Here is a 27823-nt window from a genome sequence, read left to right as displayed (position 1 = left end):
CTCTCCACCCCTGAGGAATGATGCAAATGCACTAAAGGCATACTTGTCTCCGCCCTTGAGCGCCTATTGATATGCAGATGTACAAAAGCCAGGAGAGATATTCTGGAAATGTTACAGTTTCACCCACAACACAACATTGCACAAAACAGTTAAACAATGTTCTGCCATCCTTTTATCCACACTCTATTCAAACATTTCCCATTGTGCGTCACTCCTTCTACATACACTGACCAGATTATCTACCACTCTTCCTCTCTAAACCCTTCAATTGAAGCCCTTCTCTCCCAGAGCAGCCAGTGTCAGCACAGTGTGAAGGAGAAATTCAGAGAAGGAAGAAATGGTTTATGGAAAGGAAGATTCAAGGAAAGTTTAATGAAGGAAGTTATATTTGAAATGGTCTCTGAAGAATAGGTCAGATTTAGACATGGAGAAGTACTCTGTACAATCTTGGTAGGTGGGGGTGGGAGGTTGCTGAGATAGGGAGGAGACAAAATAGGTGGGGATGAGGTGGGGATGCGCATTCCAGACAAAAGTCATACAATGTGCAGAGGCTTGTATGTGGAAATACAAAGGGGATTATTGACTGAGGTATTTTGACATGAGCATGGAGATAAATGAAAAGGATTAATAAAAAATAGACTGTCGGTATAGGCTGAGATCTTTAATGGGAGCTAAATATAAAGAAGACTTTTCTTAGTTGCCAAAACAAATTTTTATTTGTAAACAAAGATGAAAAATGTGGTGTAAATGCAGGTCCCCACTTTATCATATATCAGTTTATTTCCATTGGAAGTATTTGTGGATTTGAATCTGACCATATGTGCATAATTGTAAACCCTAAGGTGCCTCTCCCCTAACCTTTTCTATAATTTGGTCTGTTTTTTTTTTGATTGGCAGGCACATAGTGGTATTTGCATTCTTAAGCTGTACAAAAAAGTGCAGAGTGGACATTATGGATCTGGAATGCTCTCTTTGTCTCCACATGGATTGTGGCTCATAACAACAGCTAAATGTGGCATTCTGTGTATCCGAGATGTTCATACTTTGGTAAAAAAAGATTTTTTTTTTTATCTTGGGATGTATATCTTGATCTCATACAAGGAACAAAAGCCCTTAGGAAAGGAATTAGAATTCTTTCTTAGGTAAATTGACCCATAACTTATTTATCACTGATTATCAAGTCAACATTTTGTGGGTGTTTTTATGTGCTACGGTTTGAGTCTCTAAAGGAGGAAACACCAACCAGTAGACTAAGATCTGTAAATAAAGAGCACAGGCAGGGATATGAAGGGGAGCTCCAAACCAGCTCCATCATCACTTAGTTGTGTGTCTTGGAAACTCACTGAGCTTCACTGAGCTTTGGATGGTCATCTGTAATATCAAGGAAACCTTGATCGCTCTCAGTCTGTGGGATTCTGTGAGAGACAGTATGTAACATTGCTCTGGAAGAAGTGAATTGCTGTGCAAACCTAGGAATTACTGCTGTTATCTCCTTGGACTGGAGGGCCTCTGGGCTGGCTGCTGCCCCCCACCTAGCGCTCAGTGCTGGAAGAGCATAAGGGAGAAAGATGTGGTCCTTAGTGAGTCCTCCTCCATCACTTGCAGACCTCAACATCACCACTACCACCACCATTTCTGATTTCCATTGTTTCAGACCTCTGAGCAAGTGAAAATAGTTTCTTCTCCCAAAAAAGTGGAGGATATTTTTCTAGGTTTTAGACCAGGTTATACTGGTTTTCAGATAGTGCTGTCAGCAATTCTTACTCAGAGTTCTGCCCCACCTACCCGAAGCATCACAATCACCCATATGACACACGTCCTGAGATCCACAGATGAACTGGGCTCTGTGCAGATCTAGGTCTCCTTGCTCACCTGTGCAAGAAAGTATGTTTGGAATACAACAGGGCAAAAGTGGTATTATTATACAGGAAAATCTCAAATTTTTTAGAAATTATTTTGAAGTGAACAATTTGCAAACTCTACTGTACTCATTCAAATTATTTGTGATGTATGTTACAACTTACAGAGGCATGACATGACAAGACATCAAAGTTTTTCTGGGTGATTCTATGCAAAGCACCTCATATGTGAGGTTCTTCATGGCAGCAGTATTTGTAAAAGCAACTTAATGTTCATCAACAGAGGACTTGATAAATAAATTCTGGTACATAAACAGTGCATAAATAAAATATGGAATATTAGGCAGCTGTAATACAGAATGAGGAAATCGAAAGCAATAATATGGAAAGAACCCCAAGACATAGTCCTAAGGAGGAAAAGCAAGGTGCATAATATACATATTATGCTATAGTTTGTGTTAAAAATTATGTTTGTATAAAAACTTGTTTAAATGAATAAAAAAAATCTGAAAGGATATTATATTGAAGTTACTAATTACATTATTGCCTTTAGGAGGAAATTGAGTAATAGAGAGAGGAAGGAAATTCCACTGCATACTCTTCTATAGTTTTGAATTTTGAACTATATGAATGCATTACCTATTCAAAAAGTTAAAAATTTTAAAAAGGCATCATGGTTGAGAACCAGTGTGACCTAGAAATCCAAATTTTTAGTCGAAGAGGTTCAACTGTTGCCCTATGTACCAAATTAGAGCTCTGTTTCATTTAGATTCTAATTAAACTAGTGTAAGTAGCGCCTCCATGTGGGGCATGTCACCCTCATTCTTCACAGTGCCCATCACCTCTCATCACACTCATAAATGGGGCCTGATTCTGAAGGCCTCTGAATTTGCCATCTGTTCTTGCTCAAGACCCCTCCCCTAACTTCATAGCCTTCAGCAACTGTACACACTTCTGTGTCTGATTTTCTGATTATAAATTAGTGATAATCCCTCTCCTTCCATACTACAAAAATCAGGATTGGTAACGTCTTTAGAACTAGGGATTGTCAGTGTTATGTATTACCTAAAGTCTACTTCCATACCAACTAAAATGCTTTTAACAAACAGAAAAAGATTTAGCCACAAGCAAAAGTACATATAACCCCCTGAGAAAAGCCACATGGTAGAATTGCATGTGTAAGTTCTACACTTTGTTTCTAAAACTATTTAGGAAACATTTGCTCAGTGTCGGAGTCATTCTCACCAGGCACACGGGATTCAATCAGTGAGAATTTCAATGGATGGACAAAACATTCTGGTGAATGGGAAAGGTGATGACACCCTTGTTTACCTAAGATGGAGGTATGCACAATATACAATAAGCAACCCCATGAGGTATGGTGTTTTAAAATAAAGATTTTGTTATTTAGGTATAGCAAGGCCAACATAACAGGACAGAACTGCCATTGAAAAGGTTGTTATCCCCACGCTACCAAGATGAGGGGATATGCCGTGGTGCGGGGACGCCATCTGGGGAAGCATCCGGGTGAGAAAGGATGCAGAGGAAACAGGGAAAATGTGGGCAAGGGCCTCTACTGTGCAAGGGAAGGAGCAGACAGGCCTCGGGGTGGCTAGTTGGGATCATTTCAGCGTGTTCTGTGGCAGAGGGGCTGCCCTAGTTGTCCGTCACTTGGCCCAGGGGTGATTAGGGCAGGGAAGTAGTGGTCCTGAGCAGGAAAGCCCAATAGAGGAGACAGTTGAGGGTGCGGGCTGGACTGGTGGGTTTGCTTTTGAAAAGTGGGCTCCAGGGTTACTTGTTCACTATCTCCAGCAATTGGCTGGTCCTGGCAGTCCTTCCAGGGTAAGCAAGGTCTCAGATGTCAAGGCCTCAAAATACAAAAACTACAAAGACAAAGTTAATACATGTTAGATGACCAGCCCTAACTTTTGTAACACCTGTTGGAGGAACATAATGAACAAGGACAATTCTGAACAGTAGAAACTTTAAAACTTAAAAGCTCCTATTTATCTGTAAAAAGCCTGATACACACAGACAGATTTACTTTCCTAATTAGACTTTTTTAGACAATATTAAATTATTTAGACTTTGCTTAGATTAACAAAATTCTAAATAAACAAATGTTACCCAGTCATAGAGATGAGGACCAAGGGGTACAGAGCATGAAGATGACAGCCTAGAGTTGAAAGGTCACCTTGTTTGATATGCTGACGGACATCAGTAGTCATTGTACAATTCATTTCCATGAAAATAATATCTCATGGTGCCTCCTGTGATCAAAACAATCATAAAGCCTGGCCTTTCTCAATGACCTTGTGAAATATTTAATATTTGTAAATGGTAAATAAATATAAATGGAGATTTTGTATCATAGCAATTTTGTGGCCACTTATTTCAAAAACATTTGAAGACTGCATTGTCATGCCCATTTATACATGGAATAACATAAAATACAAATTTGTATCTCATATACAAGTCCTAATACATCTTTTACGGTAAGTGAACAAATAGCATATCAGGCAACAGCAAACAAGTGCTGGAACCTCATTTATGGAAGTAACATTTTTATCCATTCGTAGTTAATCACAAGTGGATTTCTGACTCTAAAACAAAGTCAAGTTTGAACCTTGGTCCAGGACTAATTAGCTTGTGATCTTACGCAAGTGGCAACCCGTCTAAATCACCATTGAATAACGATGTGATTCAGGGTGGGGTCTGCAGGAACTGTGAACTTGTTAGAAATGCACTTTCTGAATCAGAATCTCTGTGGGGGGCCCAGGAATCTGTTTTTGACAAACCTGCCAGGCAGTGCTAATGTGCCTAAAGTTTGAGATGCCCTGATATACTGAGTGGAGGTAATAATACTTCCTCAGTGGAGGGTGGGAATTATGAGGACTGAATGTGATAGTGTGATTATGTATGTGAAACAGCATGACACCTACTTACTACATTATAAGGGCTCTACCAGAGTGGTGGCCCTTTTGTACAGTGACCAAGTCAGGTGAGTACAGAGGATATGTAGGGTAAGGTTGTGGGGACAGTGTGAGGAGACATTAGCCCAGAGAGGTCAAGAGGCTTATCGATGTCCTGGAGCCCATGAAAGGGCTCTCCCCTAAGACGTAGAGTCCTAATAACTACAGGGCACTGTGGAGCGGTGCCCACGTATCTCTTTGTGTAGAAATAGTTAGGTATCTGGAAATAATACTGCTAAATGTGACTTTTTAAAATTATGATTTTTGTAGCCTGTGTGTTTTCTTTTTATTAATGTAGGCAGTTTGGAGGAAACTCAGCCAATGAAATTCCTGAATATTGCCAACAACTTTTAACTTATTTAAACAACACCATGGATGAGGAGAATAATTATTTAAATATAACCCAAGGAGATGGCTCGGATTTGGGATCAGAATCTGAACACACAGTTGAGTTTCAATAGTGTTTATTCCTCCTCCTTCTCTTTCTCTCTTTCTCATTCTTTCTCTCTAAATAATATCATTTTCAATTTGTGGTTTTCTTTGAGCAGATAAGTAGTAATATTCCCCTTTATCCAGGTGTCCCATGATTTTCAAAAAGAGCATAAGCTACATCTGAAAGAGCCTTTCTCAAAACCATCCCAAATATTACATCTTAGATCTTATTTAACTCATGGTACAAGATCTGGGCTTTCCTTAGAAAGATTTTTACTATCAATTTCGGTGCTTGATCAAACCAATATCTCTATATTTTATATCACATACTTTATTTAGGAAGTGTCTAGCCAAAGAACAACATTCATTCATTCAATCATTCATTCAGTCATGTAACACATATTTATAGAAAACCTACAAAGAGCCAGGCTGTGGGGAATATAGGCATAAACAAGATACAAAAGTTTCTACTTCCATGGAGCTTACATTCTAACTGGGGGTTGGGAGTGAGCAGAAAGAGATAGATAAATCAGGAAAGATTAGATAGTAACAAGATCTATTTAGCAAATAAATATGTGTTGGTATGATAGTGTTTGGCTGGAATAGCCTCTATTTAATAAATAAGGAGAAAACATTTTAAGCTGAGAAATGAACAAGAAGAGGGTGCCACCATGCAAAGGCGGGGGCAGGGGGCAAGAGTGCCCAAGGCAGAGGAGAAAAGAGCTTGGCATGTTTGAGGACCTAAAGGAGGCCTGTGCGGTTGAAGTGAGCAGGGCTGAGAGTGGTAGGAGATGAGATCTTCAAGGCAGGAAAAGACCAGGTAAATATGGGTTTGTAAACCAGGTAAAGAGTTTGGATTTTATGTTGTGTGTGATGAGAACCTATTAACGTGTTCTGAGCAGAGGATTTAGATCTTGTTTACATTTTGTGAATATTTACTTGTCACTGTGTAGAGAATACTTCCTGTAGGGGGCAAGAGTGGAAGCAGGGAGATTAGTTAGGAGGCTATGGCAGAGGTCCAGGGAACAATGATGGAGGTGGGGGAGTGCTGTGGAAAGGAAGTCGTAGATTCCAAGTAGGTTTCAGTAGTAGAGTTGAGAGAACGCCCTGATACATTGGACATAGAGGGAGAGAGGAAAAAGGACTCAAGGATCACTCCTAAGATTTTTACTTGAACAACTGTGTAGAAGGTGGTACCTTTCACAGAGACGGGGAAGACTGTAGGGAGGGAGAAAGAAGGGAATCTGGAATCAGCTACCTATGCTGAGCTTGAGAAGCCGGTTGGACATCCAAGCAGAGATACCAAGCAGGTCACTGGATAGCTGAGCCTTGAGATCTGGGGAGAGGCCAGGACTGGAGATGTTGATTTGAGAGTCAAGGGCATATGGTTGGGATTTAAAGCCATGAAACTAAGTAAGGTCATCATGGAAAAACAGATGGTGAGAAACAGAAGGGGACCAGGACAGAGAACTAGAGAAGTTCTTCCAGGAGCAGAGCTCAGGAAGGCAAAGGAAACTGAGAAGGGGGCTGGGGGCCAGTGAGGTCACAGGAGGGCCAGGAGAGTGTGCCGTCCTTAACTCTTTGAAGACATTTTGCTACAAAGGAGAGCACAGAAAGGGGGTGGTGCCTAAAAGGGAATGTGGTGGACAATGGAGAGTACAGGAGATACTAGAGCATGTTTGAGAAAGAGTCAGTAGAAGGGAGAAATGGATGATGTAGAAGGGCGATGGGATTTTTATAAAAAGTGTAAAGGCCTTGAGAAGGAGGAAAAGATTAAGATCCTGAGTACAAATAACATGGCAGGCCTTGACAGGCAGGAACATTCTGTCCACAGTCACAGGAAGAAGACAGAGACCAATTGGGTGACCCGTCTGATCATTTCTGCTTCTCAGTGAAAAGTATGGCTTATATAAATAAGGACAGATTGGTGGGAATTAAGTTAACAAAACATCACATCTTGGGCAGGCAAAATATTTGGTATTATTTCAAAAAATGCAACAAGTGCAAAGGGATTCAACGCAGGTATGTGAAGTAGAGTGGGCATACAAGAACTTTGTGAATTTAAAACTTAAGCATCTGTCTTCTTTTAAGATAAATAAGAATATGAGGTCAAGCATTGACTCATCGCAAGAAGAGTTAGTTCAAGTTGATAATACAAAGACAATTTCATGGATACAACAAAAAGGCCAAGAGGTATTTGTAAGACATGGGAGAGGTTTAAAATAACATTCTATAAGTGTACCGAATCAAGCAATTTTCTTTGAAAACTCATTGGAAAGTTAGAAAGTAGAATGAGATACTACTTGGCAGAGCATCCCATCGTACAAGCATAACTTTCCTTAAACAAACAAATACCCTACACATAGCCCAATCTTTTAGAGTAAGTTGCCTGAGCTTTAAGAACTGTATTTAAGCTAATATGAAACCAACAAAAGTGTCCAGGCAAGCTAGAGCCAGGAATGAACTGTGGTACTCGTGCTGGAGTGGGTGTTGGGGAATGCTGCAGGGCCGACTTAATGAGCAGGGGTGGGCTGGGAACAGAAGGCTCGTCGTGGCTGCAGATGTGCAGGAAGGTGACAGTGGTAGTAGCTCACGCCTGGATTTTGCTTCTTATCTAGTCTCACTCAAGTTCGCAATAAAATAGAAATAGCAAACTGGTTTTCCTTTGTCAACTGTTCTCTATTTAATTTTTCACTCACTATTTTCTTTCCATTGGCCTTATAATTGCCATCAGTTCCCAGTTGCTTCAGTAGTCGCCTACATAGGAGCAGGTGACTTAAGGTTTTGCAGTGGTGTTATTTCATGTATACTTTATATCATTACTCTTTACTTTTCTTTTCCTGCTTCTAGAGAAGTGCTATCTACATGTCTACATAGCTATGTATGTATGTGTGTATGTGTGTATCTGTCTATATATCATATAAGGTATCATATCTCTTGCCTGTTAAAGTGATACGCTTGTTCTATTTCAGGCCATCAAAAAGGAGGTCAAATTGTTTTCTGAGAAAAGGAAAGAGATTAAAAAAGGAATCAAAGCCCTTGCTAAAACTGTAAGTGTTGTGATTTCATATATGCATACATTTCGTCCTCAGGCTACAATTACTTTTGAACTTTATTTTGTTCAACACAGCATGAGGAACTATACCTATTTTGTCCTCTGCCTGTAAGCTCAGTGTTCTGGGGTACTTAACAGGGTAGAATTTGGGCCATACCATACTATATAAAAACAGGTGTTTTTTCTCTGTCTTCCTCAAATACTGAGTGTTGTTTTTTAGTATTTATTTTTATCAAAGTAATATGTTTACATTTTTACAAATTCAATAACAAGTTACACAATTAAAAATAATGTTTTTAAAGCCACAGCACTGCTGTGCTTTGTTCCTGCATTCCTGTGGTAACTGTTTTCAATTCTTTCAGCTTTTTTGTTGGGATATTTACTCCTTCTTTCTAAATAGTCCTTTTAATACTGCTATTTCTTTATATTTCTATTTTGACACTATCTATGGGCTTCCTGGTATGGAAGATGAATGTGTAGGTTCTTTTATACTACCTCCTCCCACTACAACTTACACAAAAATCCATAATCAGTATGCACACTGAGTATTTTACAGTTACGTAACTATTCTTCAAAGCTAAGCCACATGGTACGTGATGATTACATTTCCATTTTTATAACTTTTATTTGTTGCAATATGTAACCTTTGCCTCTGAGTTTTTTAAGTCATAAACTTTTAAAGATAATTTTTATTATAGAAATGCTCAAATATATATAAGAGGAGAGAGGATGATAATATAATATAATGTATGCAGTGGCCAATATTGTTTCACCTCTATCCCTATCCATTATCCCTTCTGATTATTTTGAAGTAAATCCCAAATATCATACCATTTCATCTTTAATTATTTAAGAATGTATCTCCAAAAGATAAGAATTCTTAAAACAGATAACCACAATATCATTAACACACCTAAATATCAATCATTTGTTAATATCATTCAGTGAAGTAATGAATTTACACATTTTTGTTGTTACTTTTAGATAAATGAAATTCTAAGGATTAAGCCTTAAAACTTAAATATAACCACAATAAGCCCATAACCAAATTCTTTGATAGTTACATTTAGATAAACAGAATGTATTTTTTATTCATTGCTATCTAAAGACAATCAGAAAACCATGCCTTTAAAGCTTACTTCTTTACTTTACACCATCCTTTCCTATTTGAAAATTCAGGTTCTGAATATGATTGAAGAAAATGAAGCAGTACATCCTACTGCGAAACTAGAGCAACAGGAATTTGGCCTGGATCTTGAGGAACTAGAAAGGCTCCACGATGAAAGTGAGGAAGAAGTGGCAAAGGTGTGGGAAAATCTAATGTCAGCACCATAAAGCTACAAAGAAAATAGGAAAGAGAACTTTCCCAGGATAAGAATAAAACAAAAACTTTTGCAGCACAATGTTTACAAAGCAACCCTAGTGCACATAAATGGAATGAGTCGGGGAATGACTGAATCTGGGGGTTTGGGGAGAAAAGTATGTGGAAGCCAGACAGCTGATGTTTGTCTCTCCTTGGTGACATTCATGCCAACCACCTTCCCCCTGAGTTTAAACAGCTTTAGAAATTCCCTTAGTGACCTTTGGACCTTATGCCAACTTTGGATACTTCCATTTAGTAGGCCCTTTCTTAATCAGAGTTGAAATTTTTCTCTCTACTTGCTGATTCTTCTGTTCTTTGAACACCATCTAAGGTCACTCATGTTTAGAGATTAGCAATTACCACATTCCCTACGTATCTTCCCTTGTCTAGGTTGACTATCCCAGCTCCTATGACCATCATATAGTGTACTTTCAGTAGCTTCATCATCATCGTGCAGTTTTCCTCTGATTTCATTATTTGGTTATAGCACCCACAAAAGCATTCCAGTCATCAGCTGTCCAGTTTAGAGAAAAGCATGAACTGAAACCTCCATTTTTCTAGATTCAGCCTCTGTATCTTTGTGGGGGGGGGATGGGGAGGTTTCGTCTTTTGTGGCAGTCACATCACATTGTTTACTCATATGGATTTTATTTTAGGTAAAACCCTAATTGTGTTTTACACAGGATGTTGTTAAGCTGCCTATTTCTCAACCTACACAGTACATTTGATTTTTTGAGTGTGCAAGTATAAAAATATCTTTTCCTTTCAACAAGAGCATGAAATATATACCTGGACTCAAGATTATAGTTTGTTAAACAAATACACCAAAAAAAGGCTGATTATTTTTGATGTCTCTAGGAAAGAAGTTTCTAATCATGTGCTCCAGGACTCTGTCCTGTTAGACATGTGTATTAATGACTGGGGTAAAGATATAGAAATGAAGCGTATTTGTCAAATTGCGAATGACATGAAGCTGAGAATGAAAGGAAATATATTGGATAATAAAATTAGGACCAAAAGCCTCCTTGATCCTCCTGACTCAAGGATGATCATCCATCCATCCATTCATCTGTTCCACAACATTTATTTAACACCTATTATGTGCCAGGCACTATTGCAGGTGCTGGGGATACATGAATAAGACAGATAGATCCCAAGCTAATCTGGCAGAGAAGATAGACCATAACAAATCTGTCTGTTATAAGATGGAAATAAACTCGATGCTGTGATTGATGTGGGGGATCTACTTCTTGGTCAAAGACTATTTTAAAGGGGTGACATTTCATTGGGAACTAAGAGAAGAGAAGGAGCTGGCTAAGCAAAGATCTGGGGGAAGAGAATACCAGGCAAAGGGAGCAGCAAGAGCAAAGGCCCTGAGGCAGAAATGGCTCAGAGTATTCTGGGAACAGAGAGGCAGAGAGGCTGTAGCACAGTGTGCAAGGGAGAGCCCATGGAATGAGGTGGAGGAGGTAGGCAGAGGCCAGCTCTGAAGACCTTATACATCACGGTTAAGAATTTGGCTTTTGTTATTCTATTTGCAATAGAAATCTGTTAGAAATAATCCCATTTTCTTATTATAACAAATAGGCTTTTTGAGCGCTGTATATTTTGACCATCACAACAATCTAAAAACATAGGTTATTGTTCTCCCCACTTGAGGAAACTGAGGCTTCAGAGCTAGAGTCACTTGGCGAAGCTCCCACAATTCATGTAAGAGCCAGGAAGTGCTCCCTGTCTGCCCAAGGCTTCAGGCTCTTCTTCCTTGGCTCTGGCTTCATTCAGGCCTTGAATGCCCTCTCCTGTTCTGACACTAGGTAGGCTCTCCCAGACCATTCAGCTTGACCACTCTGCAGTGAGCTTGTGTTGGGTGCCTGCCCCCACACTAATTCCAACTGTTGCTTGTCTCTTCCAGCCCATGTCTGACCTTTCAGCCCCCAGAAACCTACTCCTCTGGCCTGTGACCTAGTGACCACTGACGAACCCACCCAGCTCACCTCACCCCTACCCTGTGCCTCTGCCCCCGATGCCCCCTGCTGCTTATCCAAGTCCTGTGCATTCCTTAAGAAGCCTCCTTGATCCTCCAAGGCAGGTTGCAGTGCAGAAAAAGACTCTTCACATGCCCGTTTCCTCCATATTATTTATTTTTCCTGAGCTCAGGGCTTCTGAAAAGATATCAGCCCCAGACTGGGTGTGAAAGTGGAACTGGATGGTCCATAACAGAACAATATGAGCAGATGACACCTAAACCTAGCTGGCTTCAGCCCATTAGGGAGAATACTAGCCCCTGGCAAGAGTTAGTGGCACCTACCAGTCAAGGATCCTAGTCCTAAAGGGACCAGGCTACTAGCCAGCCTCAGCCAGGATCTCAACAATAGGGAAAAGACCTAAATACTGAAATGACAATCTGGACACATTATTAGGGACCAAGTCTGGAGGGGTTGATCAAATAGCCTAAGCAGTGGAGAGGGGAGGCTCAGGTGGGGTGGGAATCAGGCAGTTCTGACAAAACAGCTGTTTACTTAAGAAAAATCATTTAAGACTGTATTAGACATTTTATCCATTGGCATCTTGATGGATAAAGAAAATGCAAATTAAACAAAGCTATTTGATCACATAATCATAAACATAAATAAATGAATGAATAGGATATTTTCTAATCTGGGGTACATTATTTTTAGCTAGTTTTCTAATAATTCTGCCAACAAAGTGAAATGCAAAAAAAAGGTTTTGAAGAGGATCCTAAGGACTAAAGACTGTTCGGCTCACTTTCATATCAGGTCTTTCAGCAAACTCTATTAAAGTAAAATAACTATCATGTGACTATTAAGTACAGATACTTAAGCAGATAAAACTAATTTAGGTAACACATATGTTTCTAAATGGAAAAACGTAAATTATGTGATTCCCAAGAGTAGTAGAACATTCATTTTATGGTGGGCATAAATAATAGAATTAAGTGCAGTTAAAGACTCCAAGACAGAGGTCACAAACTAGCATTTCAAATATGCGTTGACAAGAATTAAGACAACATTTAGATCCCCTGCAGTTTCATAAAAACACAAATTTCAAACTTCTCTAATAAAACAGGAAGACTCGGCACAGTGAGCTCACTTCCCTGCCCTGCACCAACCTACCAAATCTGTGATAATGTGTGTCTTAGCTATCCAGCCCACCATGGCTCTGCACCAGTCCTCACACCTACAAGGGCTGGTGTGTAGACCTGCCTCCCCTTGGAGGAGTTTGTGTTAATACCCTCATCCCCAGAAAGGAAATCCAAAGCCTCTAAACTTCAGGAAAGGCCCTCCAAGAAAGGGTGACGCATCTCAGTGCAGGGCAGCTCACCATGCGGGGAAAAGATCAAACTCTAAGTGTGTAGTCATAACTGGTTGTCAAATTTACAATTGAGATCTTTTTTTTTTTCACAAGCCATATTTTAACTTTTATTTCTTCCCTTAATCTATGTTCTTCAAGATAAGAAAGGATATAGAGATGCATAACCTAGCCAAGAGATATTTAGCTCAACTTATTAAAGAAGAATGCTGGAATTCAATGGCTGTGAAGGGTAGAGCTCTTAAGGTAATGGGTACAACTCCAGCTATAACATCTTTGCTAATGAGGATTTTCATTGAAAGGTCTCATGGCAGAAAATGTTTACAAAGAACATTTGTAATTTTAAGAAAGTCCATATATAGAAAAGCATTCAAATCATGCTGTGCCTTTCCTGTACTTTCACCTTGCTATGTTATTTTCTCTTGTCTCATTCTTCCCTCTATGCTCAGTATCCCTGTGCTTCCAAGTCGGCATCTCTTAAGATTTGTCTCAGCACCTCTTTCCCTCTTTCTGCTAAGACACTACCTGCATCCAGGTCTTACAATCTGTCTATTCCAAAAGGTACCTCGCTCCCATTTCTCAGATTGAAAACTACATGTAAAATTGTTCATATTTCTACCTGTACCTGCCTTCACATTCTCCAAAGGGGTGTTTTTCATTGAGACTCCTTCCAACACAATTTCCTTCTTTGTGTAGGGTGACCAGAAGTCGGTTCATGCCTGTGGTCCTAGAGTAACTATTAACAGTACCTTTTCACTTTCAAATATGACCCCCATCTGGATAATGAACTACATGGTCACCCTACATTTATGTGATCATTGCTTGGATTTCTCAACAGTGGCACATTTTGGGCTGGATAATTCTTTGTTGTGTATTGTAGTATGCTTTGTAACATTCCTGGCCTCTATCTACTAGACCCCAGTAGCATACAATACCCCCATTAGTGAAAATCAAAAATGTCTCCAGACATTACCAAATGTCCCTGAGGGTTGGGAAGGAGGGGGTCAGAGCTAGCAAAATCACCCTAGTTCAGAATCCCTACTATAGAAATAAATCCTTTACAAAAGCACTGTATTTCATGCAAGGTTTATACCAATATTAATGGCAAACATTGTTTTATTTTGAAGAAAGTTTCCATTGTCAATTTCACTCATGTATGATAACCTATGAATTAATTTTAATCAGGGAAAACACCCTCCGACACACTTCACCCCATATATACACAATTGTCCTAAAAATGGGTTTATTTCATCTTGCTTTTTTTTTCAAGTGCTTTCACATCCCCTGTGTGGTTGAGAACTTCCCAATGAAAGAACGCACAGGTGAAGAGTTGAAAGAATTGAAGAGAGTTTTGCAGCAAAAGAAGATCGAAACAGAGTGTCGTAAAGTACGATTATGTGTGTGTGTGTGTGTGTGTGTGTGTGTGTGTGTGTGTGTGTGTGTTTACATAAGTGATGTGCTTTATTTCAGAGTCTCCTTCATACAGATTTGAACTGGGATACAACTTAAGTTTAGATACTGTTTGTATTTATACTTGAAATCCTTGTTAATTTGTAGAATATATTCTAATGGACATAAGAGCTAAATCCACAATAAGTCAAGAAGCCTATATCCTGCATGACACTGGCTAGCCATCAAATATGAGGATACACTTTAAAAATGAGATTTGACGTTTGTTCTTGTCCTGGTCAGAAATTGTCTTCATCAACCCATTCTTTTTTTTATCTTTTCTTATCAATTAGGGATTATTTTCTAAGATAATTGACCAAAAATGAACTGGTATCTTTTTTGATGGAATTATGGTTTTCCTAGAGCAGTTCCAGGTTTTGCTTTTCTAAACAGCAATCCCTATTAAACTAGTAAAAAAAAAACAAAACACTGCCCCATTAGTGTAAGATTGTTTTGGTGAGAACTTTGCATCCATTCTTTTTCTGAAATCTAAAATGAAGGCATACTTAGTTCTTCTTAACCTACACCCACCAGTCCTATGTGAATAAGTTCCTTTGCAAAATATGAAGAGAGGTTATTTTTTAATGCTTAAGTACCAAGAAAGATTTGAAATATTTACAGGCAGCTGTCATCCTGACAGAAAAATATAAATTACATATTATCTAGAATAATTTTCACTTTTGATTTATCTACAGTTTATCAGTTTCCAAAGCTTTAATCTCTTCTCCAGCAGTTTCTAGGATCTGTCCATCATTTTTAATTCAGTTGTTGGCAACACAATTTAACATCTTAAAATGATTGTTAAAATAATTGTCACAAAATTGCCCTTTAGAGAATTCTTAGTGTTGCATAACTTCCATGCTATCTTTTTCTATACTTAGCTACAGAAGGAAATTGTAGAGGTTCAGTCCACTATTACCTTGGTTAAAAAGCATCATGAAGAAGAGGAAGAAGAGGAAGAGGAAGATGTGGTAGTAAAAGATACCAACTTGCCTAATTACCTGCTTGGTAGTCTGAGTACTGATTTTGGGATACATGCCTCTTTGTTGTCAAGTCAGTTGGAACTTCATGCCAGAGAGGAGAAAATCAACCAAATTATATTACTGAAAGTAGGTGAATTTTTCTTTATCCTTGAAAGTCTCTATGACTCCCTATGAGGCATTTACAAAGGCTAAAATTGCAATCTAATGTCAACCAAATGACGCCTTTAAAGTGCATAGAGAAGTATCCACATGGCTAGCATCCATGGTCTTTAAACAGAGCTTGTGTACAAGAGTACGTCATCCATTCGGACCGTGTTCTGTGATGACAGGTTTTGTAAAGAACACCCCACACTGGCTAACACCACAAACCATTCTTCCACTTAGATCTTCAGTAAGCCCCATGATGAAAGAAATCCTTGAATGCTGTCTTCTAGGTAATGCAGATGTTGGTTAGGACGTCCTTGTACAATCAAGATGTGATTGCTTACCTATTCCTTTAAACTGGGGAAGTAGAATTTCCTCTCCAAGATTCCTGTAAATTCTGGGCCTCAGAGATTAGGTATAGCATCCCTTAGGCTCTAAGCTCCTATTCCTTACTTTCCACCTAACAAGCCAGTCTCAGAACATATCCTCACATGCCTGCTGAAGGTTTTGAAAATTCAGTGACTGAGTGCACCAATGAGGATGGTTTGAAATTTAATGTTGGCTATTCCTGTTCCTGAAAGTCCCTTAGTCATTTATTTCACTCTGAAGGTAAAATAAAGGCTATATTGAGGTGACCCATTGTTCTACTCATCAGCAGAAGTGGGGGCAATCCAGTTGGACCCAGTGTCACTTTAGTAATTCTTAGATGAGAATGACCTGACTACACAGAGGAAGAATATTGTGTGCATTGCGCTTCTCTTGGGAGATGCTCTGTCGGTCAAACAACCTCTTCCTCACCACATTTCCCCAAACCTGGTTCCAAAGAAAAGACATTTCCTGATCTAAATATTGCATATTACTTTTTAAATATTTTATGATGGATTTTTTAAGAACACATACATAATAGACTAGTCCAAAGCATGTCCAAGTATCCATCACCTACTTCAGCTTTTATCAACATACTTGCATTTTGAGTTACAACTTACACTTTGGGAAGAAGGTTGTGGTATAGCAGTTAATGCTGTTGCCTTAATCCTACTTGTGGTGGGTGCCACTGTAGATTGTTGAGCTAAGAAACAATATAAACAGTATTTTAGAAAGATTATTTTACTGATAATTTGTAAAATGATTTTGGAGGGGAAGTAAAACTGTGGGATCATGTTACCAGTAATGGTAAAATATATGATGTGTTTTCAGTAACATATTGATATTTCAGGATATCATTTACAAGGTGAAAACTGTTTTTAATAATGAGTTTGATGCTGCATATAAACAAAAAGAGTTTGAAATTGCACATGTGAAGGAAAGAAATATAAGAATTCAAGAAATTATTTTATATCTGGACTTGAACGAATCAGTCTGGCTACCAGAATTTGATGACTGTGAAAAGCCAGAGAGAACCCTTGTTGTGGAAGACAGTGAGGTACCAGCCAGCTATGTAATCCCTTCTTTCTCATGACATTTCCCAAGCACTTATTTATTCATCTTGTTTGCATTACTGGAAGTGACTGTTAGGTAGCATTCCTGGTTACAAGTAATAAAAACAGTTGACAGAGCATCAGGGATAATGAGAATTTCTTTTATGAATCCCATGGAGTCCAGAGAAGATTTGGACATCAAGCCTAGAAAGAAGCAAGATCAAAGACTAGAGCTTTGTGGGGAGTCCAGAAGTCCTGTCTCTTTATCCCTTAGCTCACTTCCCTCTGCATTTCAGCTTCCTCTAGCAGTTTTTATTTTGTATCTCCTACACTCAAAACAGCAGCTGGTTGAACTGAAATATCTTAGTCCCAATTCCACATTTACCTGGGAAGGGGCTCCTTGGCCCAGCTTGGGTCCAGTGCTAGGAAGTTTGGGTCACACTGTGGAAGTTAAGGTGACAGAGCTCCACTATTTCTCTAGGTCATCCCAGCAGCATGGGTCTGAAAGGTCATATAGCTTTCTTAAAAGATAGTTTGTCACAGAGATGGTTACAAGTAAATGTGGAAAGAAAACAATTAATATTTCATTCCTGAAAAGTAAAAAATGCTAGAGAATACTCAAAGAATACCCTTTGCTCACATGAAACCACTTAATTACTTTGGGGCAAAAAAGCAATAGCATTGCTTAGAAGTAATAGCAAACAGTTATACAGTCCTTGTTAAAAGCGCCTTAGATACTGAAACTAACTTATCACTATAAGACCTTATAAAGCAGGTACTAATATTACCTTCATTTTACAGATGAGTAAAATGAGGCACAGAGAGGCTAGTAGCTTAACCACAGTTACAAAGCCAGTTAGCAACAGAGTTGGGGTTTGAACCCAAACCATTATGCTTCAGAATACATCCTCTTTACCTCTTCTCTGTACTGTCTTATTTAAGGAAGCCATATTTCTCAGACCCAGACTCTTCTATGTAACCTAAGACTCTGGAGGATGGTAATAACAAAAACTCAGTCTGCCACTCTCACCCATGTCCTGCTCTGGGCGGCCAATTTGTATGTGCAAAATTAACCACACCATGCTTGCTTCTCTTACCTCTTCTACAGGCAGGAGAGCGACTTTGTTATAAGCCAAACTTACTGTGTTCTTCTGCTTAGACCCCTGCACTGGCTGCTCATTTTACTTAGGGTAACACACCCAAGCCCCTTCTGACCACCCACCCCAGGCCCCTTCCTCTCAGTTGCTCTCCCTGTCTTACTCTGTTTCAGCCACACTTGCATTATCTCAATTCCTTGAATGCCCCAAGCTACTGACCTCTCAGGACCCCTATTCTGCGGAATTTGGCTTAGATGACACTTCTTTGAACCCCTTCCCCATCACCCTAATCTAAATCAGGTCCTCTGTTATAATTTCTTTAATGATGGAAACAGACTTTGAGAGCTAATAGAGAAGTAATTATTTTTCCAGCCCTCTCATTTTAGACCTCCTCTTTATTCCAAGATAGGGAATTGGTTGCAAAATCTGGATAGTCCTTTTACCCTCTTGATATCTTCTAATCTCCTTCTGGTATGTGCGAAGAAAGTTTGGTTTGAATTTTGTAAGAATAACAATAGAAAACTACATTTCTTCTTTTAGATTACAGCTCACAAACACGTTAATCCATGGCAAAAAGCCAGAGAAGAATTGATTGAGACGCATAAAATAGAGCAATGGCTTCTGACACAGGTACGCAGTTTTGCTCCAACAATACTCAAGACCCTTTTTCCTTTAGGGATGATTGTTCCTACTTTGGTTGAACAGCCTTGTACTCCTCTACAGAAATATGTCAAGACGTATGTAATGATCAGAGGTTACTGGGTCACCTCTTCCCTCCATGCTCTGCCCATCCTCCCCTATCCTAAATGCAGACATTCTAACATTGGGTAGATGGTGGACCCTGGTGCCCCCAGAGTGTCAGATCTCTGTTTCAGCTATCCTGCTTGACCCGACTTTTTCCCAGATCCCTGAAACGAGACGTAGAGCCCTGATGGACATGATGGGAGGAGTTCTAGAAGTCAAGAGGGAAGACATTTTGAAAATGGTGAGATTTCTGGACATTCCTTTGGAAGGTGGAATGGGGAGTACTTAAGTTTGACCATTTTTATCATATTTGACCACCCACGCTTTAGAAATTCTACAGCAACAAATATATAACCTCCTAATAACTTATAAACATACCACATAAGGCAAATAAGAAATTTGAAACCTCAGAATTGCCTTCCAATCTGACAAAAAGCAAATTAACAAAAATGAGCAACCATAATGGTTTTGGTCTCAACAGAAATCAGGGATAAACCTGCACCTGTAATTCTCCAGATACACCAGAAAACATTACCTTTGATACCTGACATAGTGTCCCTGGAGTTCAGGTGTAGTTCTATTAAGATATCAACACACACCTCCCAACCTGTCACCTAAGAGCCTGGGTACATCCCAAACTGCCCACTTTGCTTAAGTCACAAAAAAAGAGTTCTAACATTTTTTTCACATCCTTTGGTCAAAGTGTCAGGTCATTGTCTTGTCTTGCCAATGTGAAGAACTATACACTTTTAAAGCCCTTTTTTTTTTAAACTGTAATGATAACTTTAAACTTTTACTAACACAGCTATATTTATATTTGAACTACAGTATATATGCTTTCCTTTATGTCTTCAGGCAATTCCTCAACCTGCTTTCATGGCCAAACCTGATACTTTATGGTCTGAAGAGGAAAGGAAACAATTCAAAGATTATGAGAAAAAAGTCAAGGAGTTAAATGAAGAAAGAGATAAGTATAGAAAGGTCAGAAAAGCAAAAATTAAAATACCCTACTATATCTAGCATTTTATTTCAATATCTTTTCAAACTAAGTGTTCTTTATTTTCTCAGTGTTTTTAGTAGCTTAAAGGATGTTTCAGCTTAAATTCTCAAGGGAATTTGGGGAAGTAGATGGAGATAAATTTAAAGAGTTGGAACAATTCAAAACAAAAAGAACATACTGTGATTTTTTTTTTTAATTCTCACTGATCTCAACATTTCTCACATCATTACAATTCATTTGGTCCTCCAATTATTCTTCAAATGTTTAATGAACACCTATTAAAGTATGTTCAAGGCACTGCTCTAAATTATCCGCATCTATTCGAGTTCAGTGATTCTCTTGCTTGGTTTGTTCTCCATCTCAAGGAAAAAGGACTTGAGAGAAGAATGACACAATTGATGCGGCATATACTTAAGGTTCTGATACAAGATTTTTTACCATGCAGTTCTGTGTTTATCTCCTTACATTGCAAAGAAACATTCCCACATTAGAATTGCTTTCAATTAAAATAGAGATATAAAAGTTGATGGCATTCAACCAAATAATAATTATTCCTCTGTGAAGAAAGTAAGATCATACCATCATTTGAAGCAGGACAGTTTGTCAGCTTTATGGTGGCTACATCTCATGAACAACTTCTTGGGACCTGTTCTTGGCTGGTTTCTGTTTTTCTTCACTGCAGTCCTCTAACAGTGCCCTTCTAATTCGTCCTAAGGTGGTACTTACCTAAAGGCCAAAATGAGCAGTCTTGAATGCTCCAGAGATTTCAGGGAGTTAGGGACTATAGATGCCTAAGGTGGTGCCATTTACTCCATGGTCTTGTGTTGTAAATTAGTCTGCTGCCTGCACCCTCACCTCTCTGCTCCTTGTTCATACTCACCTGGTCAAAATCAGCCTCAATTAAACCCATACTTGTCCTCCTCCACACTTGCACTATGCAGCAGGTAATGAAAAAACTAACTGGTTTCACTCTGATGGCCTTAATCTTTACTGGGTCCTTAGAGTTGCTCAGCTCTAATAGCTGCTCTATTACTCCATTTTCCCCCTAGCTTAGTCCATGTCATCAAGGCCATCTTGTTAAAAATGCAGACTTGCAGTCTGTCATTCTGAGGAAACAAGGATCCTGAGAGTTTTAACAAGCAACCAGGCAGTGCAGCTGCTGCTGGTCGGTGGACCACACTTTAATTAGAAAGATCTGAGAGGACCACTTCACAAATTCTCCTCTGTTCTCAAACTTCTAACACCTTACCTTCTCAACTCACTGTCACCTTATTTTCTATTTCATTGGGAGGAGAGAAGCAACTAGAAGAGACTTTCCTTACTCTTCTTACACCACATCTGTCACCCACCTGCACAGAATCTATACAATCTCCCTGCCTTTCTGATTCTTATGGAGGAAATGGTCTTGCATCCATCCATGCCTGATCCTCCACTTAGGCACTGGATCCCATCCTATCTTGCCCATTCAACATTGTTACTCCAGCAATATGGCCCTTTTTCCTGCATCAAGAATTTTTCCCTCTACTGGATTTTTCCCACCAGCATAGACATGCTGTAATCTTATATACTGTATTCATATCTCACCTTGTACAAAAGAAGAAAAAAGTCTCCTTTGAATTGAATTCTTTAGTTCTACTATTCTTGTATTTTTGAGTTAGTCTGAACTTATTTCAAAAGGAAAAGTCAAAAGAAAAAAAATTCCCTTGACCAGACCACTTTTCTCTCAATCCACTGCTAAATGTCAAAAAAATCCTTAAAAAATCTATGTTCACTGTCTCCAGTTATGCTCTTCTTCTTTTAAAAAACCCATGTATTATGGAAAGTGTCAAACATATATAAATAAAAGAGAGAGTAGCATAATGACCCCATCATCCAGCTTTAACAATTATTGACTAATTGTTGTCTCTGCCAACTTCTTTACCCCCTGGCCTATGTCTATCCATCTGTACCTAATATACCTGTACCATATACGTATATACCTATACTCATCAATTTTTAATTTTGCCATATTAGTTTTTTAGCTTTTTCTCCTAAGTTATTGGTGCTGAGACATTATAACATTCCCAAATACTACAGCATAAAAATCTCTTAGGAACAAAGACATTCTCCTACAATAGCCATAATTGAACTATTACACACAAAAAGTTTAATATTAATATAATGCCTGCATCATTAGCCATGATCAGTGATTTCTAACTTTTTTTTTCCCAGTATAATCTTTTTAAAGCAAGGCCTGCCCTCCACCTGCCTCACCTGTGTGTCAGAATGTAAACACCACTTCCTCAGAATGTGTGATGTCCTTAAATATTAACTTTGCTATTGACTTCTTTCAGTCATTAGAAGCAGAAATGAAGAAACTTCAAAACTCTATTCACGAAAGTACACAGAATTTTGATGAACACTTAAAAAGACTCTTTGAAAGGAGAGTGAAGGCTGAGATGGTTGTCAACCAGGTAAATAAAAAGCTTTACTTATGTGACTTTTCTTTTAAAGAGTCTCCAGGGCTGCTCATTGTTCTGAGGATGAAGACCAAGACCCTTTCTGAAACCAAGGCCCTGCGTTCACTGGCCTGGCTCCTGCTCCAGCCTCATCCGTGCCCCCCTCCCCCTCACCTGCCACACTCCCTCGTCTGGTGCTTCAAACACACCAGTGTCCTCCTTTTTCCCGACTCTGCCAGTAATGCTCTCTGCCAACTTCTTTACCCCCTGGCCTATGTCTATTCATCTGTCAGGTCCCAGCTTCAAAGCCAGTTCCTCAGACTAGGTCAAATCTTCCTATTACATGCTCTGTTCTTTTACTTTCTATCACCTACTGCAAATGAATTTAAATTTATGTGAGACCACTTTTTAATGCTCCCAAGACTATAAAAACTCCATGAAGGACTGAGTCTGTCTTGTTCATACCTATATCTCCAGCAACTAGCAAAGGGCTGGGCTCAAACTATATGTTGAGTCAGTGAATAATTTACATGCCCCAAAAGACCAGATGAAAAATCTGGCTTAATTTGATTCAGCAGTGAAAATATAAATGCAGTGTCAGTAACTAGAAGTAAGAAGACCAAGGAGTAAAGCCTTTAAATTCTTAGGAAAAATTATTCCTAACATTGGATTCTGTACCTGGCCAAGCTATCAGTTGAGTGTAAAAGGAGAATAATGATATATTGAGAAATGCAGAGTCTTACAAATGTATATGCACCCATTTTCAGGGAGCTATTAGAAGATGTGTCTCACAAAAAGAGATGGTCAATCAAAAAGATGAGGGGAGATAAGGGAACCCCCAGGAGGATGTCTGTATCCTCAGGTCCCAAAAGGAATGGTTACATTTAAGAGAGTTTAATGCAGGTACTCTTTGCTGAAGTATGGACAGGGTTAAGGTAAAACAGCAAAGAATAGTGAAACACCCAGACCCTAGAAATAGTGGGAAAGTGGTATCTTTAGAACTAATAAGGCAAAGGAAGGGACCCAGCAAGACCTGTGGCTGTGGGAGAGGGACTTCTTGCCTCATGGCCATAATTAGACAAACATAATCACTGGCCCAGCAGGGAGGGAGTGTATGTATATGGCAGTCAGGCTGGGGGGAGATTGGGAATGAATGCCCCAGCATTAGCCATAATAGCACTGTTAGTCGTAATGGTCAAAAGGTAGAAGCAACCCAGATGTCCAACAGCTATGAATGGATAAACAAAATATGGTTTCTCCATATAATGGAATATTATTCAACAATAAAAGGTACAAATACATGCTACAATATGTATGAACCTTGAAAACATGCTAAGTGAAAGAAACCAGGCACCAAAGGCCACATACTGACTGATTCTATTTATGTGAAATGTCCAGAATGAGCATATCTATAGAGACAGAAAGTAATTAGTTTCTGTAATTAGTAATCACCACAAGTGATTGCCTTGTGGATGGGCCTCTGCGAGGCATGGAGACAAATGGGAAATGACTGCCAAAGGATTTCTTTTTGGAATGATGCAATATTCAAAAATTGATTGTGGCGATGGTTGCTCAACTCTGAATATACCAAAACCATTGAATTACACACTTCAAATGAGTCAGCTGTATGGATTGTGAAATACATCTTAATAAAGCTGCAATTTTAAAAGATATGCTTAGAACATTTTTTCGTACAAGATGAGGAAACTATCGTAGACTACTAGGTAATATCAAAAGGAGTCAGGAGCCAACTTTACAGGCTCCCTTAAATGGGACAATTTAAGATTCATCAGTGATATTGTAATTAACTGAAACCCATCAAATTTGTTTAAATTCATGAATTTGTGATATTTTAAAAAGAAAAATGCCAATCATTCACCTTCAGAGGATAACAAACAATTCATTATTTAAAAACTAATAAAGAAAAAGCATCAGGTATTCATTCTGCCATCCTATATGAATTGTACCACTAGGTAACCAAATAGCAGATAAGGTGAAGCATCTCTTTCTAAAAGAATTTCAATTATAAGTGAAAAAGGAATGATAGAAATAGAACATAACTATTTTTCAACTCTCAATGGATTAATGGACCTGGGCATTGAGCATCTATAGCTGCTAACATCACAAAAAGAAAGACAACCTGATATTAGGTCCTCCTGATCAAAGAGAATAGTATCACCTTTGGACTTGCAAAAAGGATCAAACATGGTCTGATCAGGCCTCTGATCCAGCCTCCATTTTTCAGGAAGTACATGGGATGAAGGACCCTAATGAACTCACTGTAAGTACGCAGTGAGTAAAACCCAGACTAGGTGAAACTACAAATAAATGTAAAGAAAAGACAAGGATAGAAGAGAACCTGTGGATTACAAGACATAAAACATGTGGCAGGTTTTTTTTACTACTTCTTTTATTAAGGTATCATTGATATACAATCTTATGAAGGTTTCACATAAATGAGCAACATTGTGGTTACTACATTCACCCATATTATCAAGTTCCTTCTGATACCCCACTGCAGTCACTGTCCATCAGCATAGTAAGAATGCAACAGTTTTTTTAAATGGACAAGTTATACTATAATGCCTAGCGATACATACTTGGGTAATAAAAGTAAAAGAAACACAAGGAAGTGATTATTATAGTCAGGGTGGTGGTTGTTATTGGGGTTGAGAATGTGATGGGGACATGCGGAAAGGGCATTTGAACAGTGGCAAAGTTCTATTTCTTGAACTGGGTGGTAATTACAAAGGTGTTTTACTGTTATAACTCATTAAACTATACACTTATGTATTTTTCTGTTTTCTCTTTTATCTTACGTTGAAAAGATTAAAAAGGCAAAATAACTGAGTAGTTATGGCAAAAGTTTATATTCCCTTTTATTTAAAAACAATTTCCCTTACTTGTATGTCATAAACTTGCCTGATGAGTACCAAGTCTATGACCCTTGAAAGAAAATCCTTTCCCAGGTAGGAGTGTATTGATCATTTTCCTCCCTTTTTAAATATTTCTACAGGAGGAACTGAAAATAAATAACCTTGTTTATTCTTTACTGTTGGATGAAGAAATAAGCTCCAGAGAAGCATTCCTAAACAACTACCTTGTGAGAAAGCAGGAGGAGAAAGTAAGTATAGTTATCTGATAGCTGAGTACAAGCATTTTCTGACAGCCCTGCTCCTTGTTTGTCAAGAGCTCGCACGCCTACCTTTCCCTTCCACATTCCTACTCAGCTCTGTGTGTTCCCTGGCTCCATGCCTGGGTGTTTGCTCTGGGATCAGGTGAGAGCATGCACTCCAGTCTGTTCAGAAAGTTATGTGATTCTGCATGTGCAATCATTTAGTCAAAAGAACCATGCAACTTTCATATGATATTCAGTTTATAAAATGAGGCCATATAACTTCATAATTAAAAGGACCCACTTTTATCCACTGGTTGTGGGACATTGAACAAGACATACAATCGTTTAAGGTTTTGCAAGCTCTTCTCTAGGGAATATTGTTCTCTCTGGACCATTTGGCACCCTAAGTTTTACTAAGTTATAATAGGTTAGCTTATAGAATGAAAAGCTGTCATAGTCTGAAAAACTTGATTTAATAAATAGCATGAATAGATGTTATATTAAAGAGACTACGAGTGCAAAATGCCTGTCACATAAAAATTTCAAAAGATGTCAGCTTTTATTACTAATATTAGTAAAGGACATTAATGAATCATTTAAAGTCTTGTATATTACTTACTTTTTGCTAAGAGTCTTTTAAACAGCATAAGTAAGCAAAGCGTCTTCTAAACCCGATTCATAACAATCCTGCAGGGTACTGGATTTCTTTCACAGATGAGGAGACCGTCTCCAGGAGGCTGGTAACATGCCAAAGTTACCCACTAGTATGTCACATAGCAGGAATGGGAACTGTGGAAATAAATGAAGACCATACAAATGAGAACAAGCAGAGTATTTATTCAGAGCTTGGTATAGTAAGTGAATCAGTCACCATCACTTGCGTTTGGCAGGCAGGGTGATAGGAACGCATTTTAATGAAAAGAAGAGAGGGCTTCAGAGTGCCCCCTGATTGGAAGCTGCTGGCGAAGCCGCTGGCATGCGGGGGCGAGGGTCACGTTAATTAGAAGCCAGGAAACCTGTGTGACTGATTTGGGAAGGATATTTGGTTTTTTCTCATTGGTCCCAAGTTGAAAATAATCACAAAATTAGGAAAGCTGAACGTTATTGACCAAGTCTGACAATCTGGGGCCAATCGCTGTGGTTTAACTTCCTAGCTGGTTGCTGCAGAGGTCGTAGGTCAGAGTTCTGTTTTTATATGTGGTCTGGCCATTGCCCAGTTTGTATTTACAGTCTCTCAGAAACCAGGTCCATGTGACTTCCAAGCCTGTGCAATTTCATCATCCATTGTGCCCTGCCAAGAATGTAGTGTGCTCCACAGTCACTTACACACTCACATACAGAGCTGGCTATACTGAGAAACAGGTGATTGGATGTTTTTTCTTTCAAAGTCTCCAGTTTGTTTTCTTCTTCTATAAATGTTATTTGTAATGGAGACTTCACTGACACATTTATCTTGTACTAGGAAACACCTTGTCTTTTTTAGTATCTCCAATATTTTTGTTTATCCTGAAAAATCTCCACTTCCAACTGGCTATTCCTGATGTTATTATAGAGCCGGACTTCAGAGGCTATCCGGAAGTCTAGAGAAGACCTCGATGTATACAAGGAACACTATGACAACTTACTGGCAGAAGACAAAGTGAGAGCTGTTGTGTTACCCATTCCACCAATACAATAGAGTTGCTGCTGCCTGGATTTGGGGAAGATTTAAAGGGATATAATTTAACTTCCTCATAGATTTTTCTCCTACTATAATTCTCAGTTATGGGTGAACTTCACTCTGTGCCATTGTATATTTCTAAAAATCACTGTGTAAAATAAATGTTTGTAAACTTCTCTGGTTTAAGCTTTCTCTTGTACAACTGAGAGACAGATCATCTAGACTTTAGGGCTTTTCAAACTTCAGATTGCAGACTTCATTAGTTGGCCATGAAATCAATTTACTAGGCCATGGCCAGCAGTTTTATAACAGAAAAGAACAGGATAGAAAAACATAAAGAATAGAATGGGATGGAATGTAATAGAGTACCCTGCACTTAGGTAAATATTATTTTGTGAAACTTTAGTTTTGAATGCTTTCTGAGACCTGCTATATGTGAGATACTTTTCATTCACTGAGGTGTTTCCTATTAAGAAAAATCTTTGAGAAATCCTTGCAGATTGAGTGGTCATCTTCTAACAACTCTACTCTATGAACCAAATTTTTATGGATTTTTAAAATCAAAGTGATACAACCCTATATTTTGAAGAGTATTATCAAAAAGTAAAGGGGCTCTGAACAACACTGCAATCCGGGCAATATGTTTGTCCTTAGGTTCTGGATCGCAGCTTTAAGAAGGAATTTTCTGAAATTCCAAGTCATCAAGTGGATATACTCTACAAACTATTTAAGCGGCGACCAAGGTTTGTTTATCCTTTGCT

The 27823-nt window shown here is 38.7% G+C and overlaps 1 protein-coding gene across 3 annotated transcripts in view; it reads left to right on the top strand.

Annotated features, from left to right (window-relative positions):
* CFAP43 (cilia and flagella associated protein 43) overlaps positions 1-27823 on the top strand; it is a 72118-nt gene that overhangs the window by 33720 nt on the left and 10575 nt on the right. For all 3 annotated transcript variants that reach the window (XM_057506285.1, XM_057506283.1, XM_057506286.1), the window contains 17 exons: positions 898-1047; positions 3072-3202; positions 5130-5277; positions 7355-7456; positions 8236-8313; positions 9498-9623; positions 13153-13257; positions 14282-14398; positions 15342-15569; positions 16804-17010; positions 18643-18732; positions 19007-19087; positions 19702-19827; positions 22180-22299; positions 25301-25408; positions 26955-27041; positions 27717-27805. In XM_057506285.1, the coding sequence (XP_057362268.1) occupies positions 898-1047; positions 3072-3202; positions 5130-5277; positions 7355-7456; positions 8236-8313; positions 9498-9623; positions 13153-13257; positions 14282-14398; positions 15342-15569; positions 16804-17010; positions 18643-18732; positions 19007-19087; positions 19702-19827; positions 22180-22299; positions 25301-25408; positions 26955-27041; positions 27717-27805 (2093 nt within the window). The remainder of the gene's footprint in view (positions 1-897; positions 1048-3071; positions 3203-5129; positions 5278-7354; positions 7457-8235; positions 8314-9497; positions 9624-13152; positions 13258-14281; positions 14399-15341; positions 15570-16803; positions 17011-18642; positions 18733-19006; positions 19088-19701; positions 19828-22179; positions 22300-25300; positions 25409-26954; positions 27042-27716; positions 27806-27823) is intronic.

This window comes from Manis pentadactyla, chromosome 8 (genome assembly GCF_030020395.1).
Source record: "Manis pentadactyla isolate mManPen7 chromosome 8, mManPen7.hap1, whole genome shotgun sequence".
Lineage (NCBI taxonomy): Eukaryota > Metazoa > Chordata > Mammalia > Pholidota > Manidae > Manis > Manis pentadactyla.
This window is presented reverse-complemented; position numbering and strand designations above follow the sequence as displayed.